The 10,882-nt window shown below is 47.9% G+C and overlaps 1 protein-coding gene across 2 annotated transcripts; it reads left to right on the top strand.

The window, feature by feature from the left end:
* The first annotated feature begins 4,818 nt into the window (after positions 1-4,818).
* LOC129338551 (serine/threonine-protein kinase SBK1-like) lies at positions 4,819-10,453 on the top strand. 2 transcript variants are annotated; one of them, XR_008597954.1, is made up of 5 exons: positions 4,819-5,194; positions 6,897-7,061; positions 7,300-7,502; positions 8,420-10,171; positions 10,374-10,453. XR_008597954.1 is itself a non-coding variant. In XM_054992865.1 (4 exons), exons 2-4 carry the CDS (start codon positions 6,899-6,901, stop codon positions 9,014-9,016), a joined length of 963 nt encoding a protein of 320 aa, XP_054848840.1. In that variant the 5' UTR covers positions 4,819-5,194; positions 6,897-6,898; the 3' UTR covers positions 9,017-10,250. The 2 variants fall into 2 exon arrangements, 1 of the variants encoding a protein (XP_054848840.1); XM_054992865.1 differs by lacking the exon at positions 10,374-10,453 and having other exon boundaries at positions 8,420-10,250.
* The last annotated feature ends 429 nt before the right edge of the window (positions 10,454-10,882 follow it).

Here is a 10,882-nt window from a genome sequence, read left to right as displayed (position 1 = left end):
CAGGAAGATAGTTTCAGGCATGTAGTCATGTTGGTCTGTAATAGAAGAGCAAGATTCAGGTCCAGTAGCACCTTAAACAACTAGATTTCCAGGACAAGAGCTTTTGATGGTCTGACAAAGAGAGCTTTGACTCTTAAAAGTGCATACTCTGGAAATCTAGTTGGTCTTTAAGGTGCTGCTGAACCCGAATCTTGCACTATTAACAGGGTTATCATAAGCAAAGGAGGCTGACCTGAGTTGTGGGTGGTGAATGGCAGAATTGTTCTTCCAGATAAAGTTCAGAAGGGCAACTTGTGTATACAGTATTAGAAGTTGCTGCTTTTGATGCGAAGTTAAACTCTGATTCAAAATGCCACCTGGGTGTTGATCCCCTCATTATTGTGCCAGGGTAATGACCAGCAGAAAGCTCCATTGCCAAAGTAAACAGAGCCCAGGTCTGCAGCTGTTGCCCAGAGCTTCATTAAGCAGGAATGTGCCACTCGCTAGCTGGATGGGTTCCAGGGCAGCAGATCCGATCGCTTGGGAGGATGGCTGCCCTAGGCTGGAACAATGGGCATTCGGAAGGGGCAGTCTGTGCCCAAATCTCTGCCCGGCCCTCCTGGACCTAGAGACAGCAGTAGCGTGACCAATCTGTGGCCATGGCAATGGAAAAATCTTGACTCCAGAAGAGCAAAAATAGGTATTGATTGAGCAACTGTTGCCATGGCTGCTGCTGGCACCCGGAGCTAAAAGGCCGGGATCATCCACAGGTCAGTGACCACCTCTTGTTTGGGAACATGTAATCCACATGAAACAAATTTGGAGGGCAAAGGAGTAAGGCAGAAAGTGCAATTCAGTGGATCCCCAAATGAAGCCCGAGTGGGAGTTTGGACTCAACTCATGCCAACAGGCAAAACTCAGTGCTGGAGAATGCAAACAGGCAAACACCACTCCTTGCAGCCTGAAGGGAAATGATTTTGATAACTGTCTAACCTCACCCCCTCCCCATCTGTCTTCTCCCTGGAATCAAAACAAAACATTACAGTGACACATCCCTCTTTTGAATCAAAGCCAGGGTCGTCAACCTCCAGGTGGGGTCTGGAGTTCATCCAGAATTACAGAGATCAATTCCCTGGAGAAAATGGCAGCTTCAAATGGCAAGTTCTGTGGTGTTTAAGAGGCTCTCGGTGAAATCCCTCCCTATCCCCACAGTCCCCCTCCACAAGCACCATTCCCAAATCTCCTGGAGTTTCCCCAGGCCAGAGGTGGCAAGCATAATGGGAGCCCACATTTTAGTGATACGCAGTCCAAAAGTAGATCTGACTGTTGTAGGCACCTCATTTTGTTTTCACCTGCCTATCCCATATCAGTTAAAAGGCCGGACCTCAAGATTCTGAAGATCTTCTTAGGGCTTGGATTGGTGGAGGAAAGAAGTCCGTCTCCTTCCCTTCCTGCTCAGAAGAAGAATGTTTGGAATCCGCAGTATTCCGCCTGTGCCACCCATTTTTGGACAGTATTGTGTGTGTGCTGCTGTTGGGGGTGATCATATAGGTGTTAACTGTTTGAGTCCGCATGTTTCAAAGAAAGGCAGTATAAAACTCATATTTAGGTAAGTAAGGAATGCGTGCTAAGAGAGCACTGCACAACCAAATAAGTGCCTGGATCAGTCAAATAAGGGAGTGGTAGGTACGGGATGGGAAAAGATTCAGCGCCCCTCTCCTGAGTATTAATTTTAGAATTAGGGCCCCACACTCCACTTAGTATGTGAACAGGAATGGCAACGGCTCCATCAGCCTCAAAAGCCAATGATGGACAGTTGAGACTTTCTCTGAAATCTGAAGCAATGGCTTCATTCAGAGCTGCATTTAAGCAAAAGATAAGTAAGCCACTGTTTAAGGCTTTGGAGTACAAGGGGCCCCTAAATACAAAAGAATACTGAATTTCAGTGTTACAATAATACATAAGGTAAAGGTAGTCCCCCTGTGCAAGCACTGAGTCATTACTGACCCATGGGAGGACTTTGCATCACGACATTTTCTTGGCAGACTTTTTGTTACGGGGTGGTTTGCCATTGCCTTCCCCAGTCATCTACACTTTACCCCCAGGAAACTGGGTACTAATTTTACCAACCTCGGAAGGATGGAGGGCTGAGTCAACCTTGAGCCGGCTACTTGAACCCAGCTTCCGCCAGGATCGAACTCAGGTCGTGAGGGGTAATGCTGGGGGGGGGGGCTGTTAAATGTGGCATAGCTTAGGTCCTTACTTCAAGCTAAAGCCAGGCTTGTGAAACAAATTTGCAAGAACCAGGGTTGCCCTCCTCCAGGTGGTGGCTGAAGCTCTCCCAGACTTCAAACTGATCTTCCGATGAAGAAATCAGTTCCCCTGAAGAAAATCTGCTTTGGAGAGTAGACTCTATGGCACTATATCCCACTGAGGTCCCTCCCCAAACCCTGCCCCTTCAGAGTCTGCTCCCCAAACCTCCCAGAATTTCTCATCCTGGAGCTGGCAACCCTAACAATATAACCATGTGGTGTTCGCCAGTGGCTTCGTGCCATAACCTTGCAGATAGAGGATACACACCTCTTCCCAGCATACTTTCTAGTTCTTTACTGCAGTGCCAAGGGGGCTTGTGAAAAGCTGTCCTTGGGAGGATATCAGAAACAGCATTCCCCTACGCCTCCCTTTCCCCCTTCAACAACTCTAAACCATTTTGGCAAGTGTCTCTCCATGGAAACCCAAACCCAGGGTACAACAAACAGTGCTCTACCCATCTGCCTGTTTATACCCCCCTAAGCCCTTCCCCAGAGGCAGATTTCTGTGCTGTACATCAACAAGCCCCTGCTGGCAATGGACCTGCTGCAAGCTAGGCATAGACTGCCAAGGTAGAAGGAAAGGTCAGGGCGCATCTGTCTTCGGTTGGGGGGCAGAATACTGACACGCAGGCAAAGGGGCTTTGCAAAGCACAAAGAGATCCTTGTCAAAACAGATGGTTCTTCCCCAAAAGGATTGCAGCAGAAAAAGGAACCTGATCTAGGAAAGGGCTACTGGGTTGTGAGCCGCTAGATCACTTAGCAGTGAACTAATTTCCCCTTAATATCCTATAATCCCTCTGCCATGTTCTCAGATAGAGTCAGTGAAGACCAGGCTTTTCCTGCAATCACTTCAAAGGTTATGCATGATTTATTTAGGGAGATTTCATTCTGCTTTGGTGATTGTATGGATGAAACCAGACACTGGCCGTTATTAACACTAGCAGTCTGGTGTGCATGGAATTCCAGGAATGAACCTCTCAAATCATCATCACCATCATCATCATCACCATCATCAAACTTCCAAATGGTGACATTCATGTTTTTTTGCAACAGAATTTGGATGAAACAGGGAAGGGATAGAAGCAGTACACAGAATGGGTGTTTTCTCCTTCCTGCCACACTCCACTCCCACACCCAACCAGTAGGAAACTCTGCTGCCCCAATAAGCCCAGATGTGTGCATGGAGGGGTAATTTAGAACCATGATGGTGGAAAGTGCCGTCAAGTTGCAGCTGACCTATGGGGACCCTGTAGGGTTTTCAAGGCAAGAGATGAACAGAGGTGGTTTACCATAGCCTGCCTCTCTGTACCAGCCCTCAGCTTCTGGTGGTCTCCAATCCAAATGCTAACCAGGCCTGACCCTGAGGTCTGACGAGATTGGGCTAGAACCATGAGAACTAGAAACTTAATCGTGGCTAAGGCCGTTTCCAGATGGCTTACCTGAAGCTGCTCCATGCCTCAATGTTGTGGATTGTGCTGGGAAAAACACGAAATATCGCGTTTTCTCACGCGAGTTTTGCGACGATATTTCGCGTTTTCCCCGGCACGATCCACAACATTGCAGCATGGAACGGCTTCAGGTAAGCTATCTGGAAATGGCCTAAGTTTCAGGGGGAAAGACTGTGTGCCCTTTTCACATGGGGATGCATTGTTGTGGTTTCTTCATTGTTGCTGGGGCTGCCAATGCAGCGCAGTGCTGACAGGCCTTCCACATGTTGGGTTTCCCCACATTTTCCCTGGCCCAGGCTCTGTGGCAGCTATCTCTGCCCCCACTTCATGGTGGGAGAGTTTTTCATGTTTTTTCTTTTAAGTAATTGACATGTTGATATAACCAGGGCTTTTTTTCAGCTGGAACGCGGGGGAACGGGGTTCCGGAACCTCTTGAAAATGGTCACATGGCTGGTGGCCCCGCCCCCTGATCTCCAGACAGAGGGGAGTTTAGATCGCCCTCCGTGCAGCGGAGGGCGATCTAAACTCCCCTCTGTCTGGAGATTAGGGGGCGGGGCCACCAGCCATGTTACCATTTTCTCCGCGGACAACCCACTGAGTTCCACCACCTCTTTTCCCAGAAAAAGCGCCCTGGATATAACATTATATCGGTTTTATTGCACCCCAGCCACTCACACACTACAATGATCCCTGGAAACAGGAGACGGGGGTTGGGGGGGAGTCAGGCTCCCATTCCTGCTTGTGCACTACGTGCTCAGCCTGTATATCTACAAATAAACAGGAACTACAGACTATTATTCAAGCCTTCACTACTTCATCTTCTGACAGGGAAAAAAACCCTTTCTCTAAAGCTGCCTTGGAATGTTCCACTCCCTCTGGGAGGTGGGGAGCATTGAAACAATTGTTTGACATAAATAATGAGGTTCTGTGGCAGGGGATGTGAGCTGACGCAGGCACAACGAAGCACTGCCTGGGAACATAGGAAATGATGGGGCTGTAGAGAAATGGTGCACGTTTTCTGTCTCTCGCTTCAGACTCATCCCACCAAATATCAGCTCCTGATCTTTTGAGCAAGAAGAAAACTGCAAGAATCTTTCTTTCCAGGAACATCTGGGGCATAGATAACCGGAGCATACAAGCAGCTGGGCAGGCAGCGGTAAAAATAACCTTGATAACTGGCTGCTAATCCTGCCCCATGAAACCGCCTGGACTCCAGAGGCCTGACCTTTTGGGGCGGGGAGATGATACGACAGGGGTGGCTTGGCTTGCTTCCCTCCTTGTGTAGCTGGACTGAACCAGATGGGAAGCAGTTGCTATAAAAGGCTCCACAGGGACCGAAATGCAGCAGGTACCAAACAGACAGGCAAGATCGAGGAACCAGAGAGTTAAGTGAAGAGTGAATCAACAGGATAGCTCTGGAGAGGCAACGTGAGGGCTTCAGCTGCACTGTGGCAGGTCAGTATCTGTCTCAGGCAAGGGACGGCTGTTTGCACTTCTTGGTTCTGTAAATGGAGTGCCAGACCAGTGGGGTGTAGTGGCTAAAATGTCCTTCTAGTGTCTGGGAGAGCCAAGTCCAAATCCCTGCACTGCCATGGAAGCTCGCTGGGTGACTGAGGGCCAGTCACTCCCTCCTTTGCCTAACCTACCTCACAGGGTTGCTGTGAGGCTAAAACAGGGAAGGGAGATCATGCACACTGGCCTGACCTTTGAGGAAGGGTGGGATAAAAATAAATGGAGCCCATTTTTATCCCCTTCCTGCTTCTGCTCTGAAATCCCTTTCTCCAGATTCCAAATAAGTGAGCATTGTTTGTGATTATCCCGTGAAGGAAGGGCACTCTGCACATGATCATTGCTGACTGTTACTGAACACTTTCCGTGGCTGAACTCCAGCACAATTAGCTCCTTTATCCAGGCATTTGACCCCAAATTCAGTGCTCCTCATCTTGTGTCTCGAGCCTCCTGACTGAGGTATCATCCAGCAGTCCATCCGCAGCATCTGATCCACAGCCCAATACCTGTGCCATCTGCTTAGATAAACACTCTGGTGTCATAATTTCTGGTGCTGTGTCAAAGAGAATACTTTCTTTCCCATGGAAATGCATGCTGTTTCATAATGACTGAAGAGCGGTGGGAGGCACAGAGGAAACGCTGATATAGGTCCACAGTTAGTTGCAATCTGTTTCTGAGCCCCTACTTCCACACTCTGGAGGTGAGGTATGTCGTATTCAGACTTGGAAACTCTCTTTCAAGATATGGTCACCTGCCAACATCACTTTAAAGCTAGTGTGACCTAGTGGCTAGAGTATTGTGTCTCCACTCTGCTGTGAAGCTCACTGGGAGACCTAGGGCCAGTTACACAGTGCCAGTCTGAATAGCCTCACGTGATGGGGATAAAATGGGGAAGGGAGAATCACGTATGCCCCCCTGATCTCCTTGTGCAAAGGGGATAAAATGTGATTTATAGAGAAATATTAGGTGCCTATCCCTTTCTCTCATTCTTTAAACAATGTTTTAAATGTGATTTGGCTGGCTTTTTTAAATTATTTCTTTTTATCCTCTGGATGCTAGTATTATTTATGTGATACGGCTTGACTGTTGATTGACTTTTGGATTTCGTAAGCCTCCTAGAGGGATCTGGGACAAGTGGCGGGGTATAAATGTGCTGAATGAAGTACTAGAGGAAAGGCGAAGCATCACATCTACAACCAAGGGGGAGTGGTACAGCAGTTTCATTGTACCTCTTCACTGGAACACAAGTGCATTCACCTGAAGGGATTTTAACTGATCACTTACAGTATACACAACACAGTATACACAACATGGAGTGAGAGTTGAGGTCATTCTCCAGGTGCCTTCTCCCTAACTCTAGGTCTCTGCTGTGCATTATAAGTGCTCAGCCAAAATCTCTCAGGTGTGTGCAATTCTGCTCCTGGGGAAAGGGATATACGCTGACCCCCCTTTTCTTCTGCTTCATCTCCACTGCAGATCCTCATACTCCTGATAGCAAAGGAGATGTTGGTGCTTCTTTATCTGCCGCCACAGTGTAATTTGGCAAAATGTTACGGACAAATGGGTGGCAATTTGCCACTCGGTAAAAAGTCATCTGCATGTCGTCGTCCCCCTCTGCCCACACTCTCTTCTTTTTCTGTCTGTGCAGCCATGAAGCTAGTCCCTGGTGACATTGCAAAAAGACTGGAGGAGATGGTGCTGCTGACGGCTCAGAATCTGCCTCAGGTAGAAGTGGCTACTAGTTACACCATCCTCCGAGAGCTGGGCAGTGGCTCATATGGACATGTCCTGATGGCAGTCCACCAGCGCCAAGGTGAGTCAGGGGCCAGGAGGCAGACTAAGGGTTGGGATGCACTAAACTTAATTGGGCCAAGGGCTGAGTTCTGAAACATGGCAAGTAGTAATGACTACACCACGCAGGCTACTCTGCTGTTTGGGGAAACTATGTTTGTGGTTTTCCTCTATCAAAATGTGTGTGTATTTGCACATACCAAGTATGTATGATCCGGGCAAGGGGACAGCCCAACCTTTCATCCTCTTCTCTCTTGCAGGGACCCCCATGGCATTGAAATTTGTGCATAAAAAAGGCACAGAACTGCAAGATTTCCTGAGCGAATACTGTATCGCGCTGACCCTAGGGGCTCACCCCTGCATTGCCACCGCCCTTGGCATTGCCTTCCAGACCCCACAACACTATGTCTTTGCACAGGAGCTGGCCTTGGCCAATGACCTCTTCTCGCTCATGGTGCCACAGGTAACTCAAGCCAATAAGCAAGAACTATAATACCTTGAGCTCAGTTTACAACAGGTTGGCAACTAGCAGCCCCACTGTGGCCCTTATGCCTGCAAATGTTATCAGCCGTCTGGCCCCACTTCTTCCATGCTTTTTCAAAGAGCTGCAGAAGATGAGGGGGTATGAAAAAGTGCAGACTTCCCTGAGTAGCACATAGCACAAACGCTACCTGCCAAGGTTAAATGCTACATATGGTGTAATTAAGATACCCTAAGCATGTGCAGAGAGCCTCTCATCCCATCTCACCACAGAGTAACCTCTCCTAAACTCTTGTGGTAGTGGAGGATGCAGTCAAGTCATAGCTGACTTATGGCGAAACCTAGCGGGATGTTCATGGCAAAAGAGGTGGTTTGCTATCACCTGCCTCTGCAACCCTGGTCTTCGTTGTAGGTCTCCCATCCAATTACTAACCAAGGCTGACCCTGCTTAGCTTCTGAGGTCTGATGAGATCAGGCTCATCTGGGATATTCAGGTCAGGGCTCTGAATGCTTAATGGCCCTGAATATATTTATGTTATCCTGATTATTAGAGATTAGGAACTTTCACTTGTCAAAAAAAAACCTGCAAGAGACCCAGTGATAGTGATTGTTTGTTAGACTAGGATCTGGGAGATGTCAGTCTAAACCCCATTCTGCTATGAAGCTTGCTGAGTATACCTGGGCCAGTTATATTCTCTCAGCTAAAATTACCTTCCAAAATCATTGTGAGGATACAATGTGGAAGGGAAAGCAATGCATGCCACCCTGAATTCCTGGGAGGGAGGGAGGGAGGGAGGGAGGGAGGGAGGGAGGGAGGGACAGATGCGATGCATGAGACAGATGGGACAGACAGATGGGGCTGTATACAGCTTTCACATTTCCCCTACTCTTCCCACCCAGGTTGGTGTGCCAGAGCAGCGGGTCAAACGCTGTGTTCTCCAGCTGGCAAGTGCCCTGGACTACATGGAGACCAAGGGGCTGGTCCACCGAGACGTCAAACCAGAGAATGTGCTGCTGTGTGATCCCGAGTGTCGGCGCATCAAGCTGACTGACTTTGGGCTGAGCTGCCCACGGGGCCACCCCATTGAAGCCTTGCCAGAGAGTCTGCCCTACACCGCACCCGAGTTGTGTGGCTTGGGCTCCAAGGCTCGTCTAGAGGCCCAGCCCAGCCTTGACACGTGGGCTCTGGGAGTGCTCCTCTTCTGCGTGCTCACTGGCTACTTCCCCTGGCTCACAGCTGTGCCTGCCGACCGGCATTACCGCAGCTTTGCCTCCTGGCATCGCAGCCCTCGCTTTGCCCCACGGCCACCCCATTGGGAGCGCTTCACACCCCCGGCACTGGAGATGCTGAAAGGGCTGTTGATGCCCAACCCTGGTCACCGTAGCCCTGCTAAGGAGGTGATGAATTATATCAAAGCTCCTTGGTTGCTGCCAGAGACCCAAGGCCGGATCAGGCCCAGCAGGGACCATCTTTTGGGCACTAGCCGGCGATGCTGAGAGACTAGGCTGGCTGAGCAGAGAAGAGAAGGGCTGACCGTCACCCCTTCACTCTAGTCATCGAGGGACCAAAGACACCCATCACCAAACTCTACACCTCCTCCGCCCTGAGAATGAAAATGTGCCTGCAATCCAGCCTGGAAAACAAAGAAAAGACTTTGTTATCCTCAGAAGGCCAAGAAAACCATCACTAGGGAAGAGAAGGAGAACTGAGTTGAAGGACCACTCCCTCCTATGTGACTTCATCTTATCAGGAACAACATCTCCCCTGCCACCTAATCCCCCACTCTAACTCTGTATCAGAAATTCAAAAAACTTGATTTCAGCCTCTCCTTGGTCAGTAGCTGGCTATATTATCCTTGAAATAAAGCCTCATGGGAAGGAATCAAATGGGGCTACTTTTAGTGGGCCCAAACACCTCGACCTCCTGCTGCCTCCTCTAGCTCAGATGGAGTGAATCTCAGTAAACTTGCTTCTGGATGAATAGGATGGGAATGAATAGCTTCTCCTCTGCGACAACAATAATCAGAATGATTAAGTATCTTCCATGTTGTTGTGCATTATTCAAAATCACTCTTGCTTTAGCGTTGCTTGAGCATTGACCACGGATATTTACTAGCAATTATTCAGCTCTTTATCTGAGCCATCTTGGAATGTTTCGAGAATTTTCTACCAGGAACAGCTGGGTAGGCAAAGTTGCCAAGAAGTTCTTAGAGAGAAAACTGGTTTGGGATTGAAGTTTTTGTCATTCTAGCACTGCCTGCCTATAAGCTTGCTTATAAGTTGCTATATTACCAGCTCAACTTGTATATTATGAACCTACCCAGCCACTACACTCATCTTTGGATGCCCTGCTTTGGGTGCCCCTATCTTCTGAGATTAGGCTGGTGGTAAACAGGGAGAGGACCTTCTTGGTAGTGGCACCAAAACTCTGGAACTCTCTCCCTAGGGAAATTCACCTGTCTCCTTCACATGTCTTCAACCAGCATGTAAAGACTTCTTTTTTTGTTTGACAATTCCTTAATGATCCCTACTTCTCGCTCAATTTTTTAATTGTTTTTATGCTTTTGTATGTATTTTGTACCTGGTGTTGTTTTAATGATGTGGGATTTTTGTAGGTTTTAATGGTTTTTAAGATGTAATTTTATTATGTATGTTTTAATCTGTTCGCTGCCTTCGGCCCTTTTCACACTACATACCTGCTTCCAGAACATCGCGAAATACAGCGCAAAACCCGCGGAAGATAGCATCTTCTCGCGAGAGTTTTGTGCGACATTGCGCAAAACTCTCGCGAGAAGACGCTATCTTCCGCGTTTTTTATGCTGCATTTCACGATATTCTGGAAGCAGGTATGTAGTGTGAAAAGGGCCTTGGTGGCTCTTTTGAGGGCAGAAAGGTGGGATATACATTTTGTAAAATAAATAATTTGTAAATAAATTTTTATTATGAAATTATTCCCCTATCAAACATATATGCTCTCTTTCCCAAAAGAAACAGATTGTTCTGGGTGACTCTGGTCAGGGCCGATTGAGATATGTGCACTTAAGACGCCATAATCATCTAGTAAATTTTCTATCACAGATCATTTTAATTCCTGGCATGAGGTCCACCTGAATAACATTTTAGGTTCATTACTGATTATAGTACACAAATAAATACTATTACAGAATCTCTGTTGGCTGGAGATCAGCTGTAATTCCGGGAGATCAGCTGTAATTCCGAGAGGCTGGCAACCCTACACTCAGCTCTCCTCATTAGCTGGCTTGCAATCAGAACCTTGTTTTCAACTACCTTCCTATTGGCCTCTTGCTTCCTTTAGCCACCTCTTCCCCATCATTTTCTTAGGAACAATTCACACATTATGTC

The sequence above is a fragment of the Eublepharis macularius genome, chromosome 12 (assembly GCF_028583425.1).
Source record: "Eublepharis macularius isolate TG4126 chromosome 12, MPM_Emac_v1.0, whole genome shotgun sequence".
Taxonomy (NCBI): domain Eukaryota; kingdom Metazoa; phylum Chordata; class Lepidosauria; order Squamata; family Eublepharidae; genus Eublepharis; species Eublepharis macularius.
The sequence above is the reverse complement of the archived record's forward strand: the minus strand, read 5'-3'. Positions and strand labels throughout refer to the sequence as shown.

Coding starts and splice junctions, on each gene's coding strand:
- LOC129338551 (XM_054992865.1), top strand. CDS start 6,899: ATGAAGCTAGTCCCTGGTGACATTGCAAAAAGACTGGAGGAGATGGTG. Junction 7,062..7,299: donor GGCAGTCCACCAGCGCCAAG/GTGAGTCAGGGG, acceptor TCTCTCTTGCAG/GGACCCCCATGGCATTGAAA. Junction 7,503..8,419: donor TCTCGCTCATGGTGCCACAG/GTAACTCAAGCC, acceptor CTTCCCACCCAG/GTTGGTGTGCCAGAGCAGCG.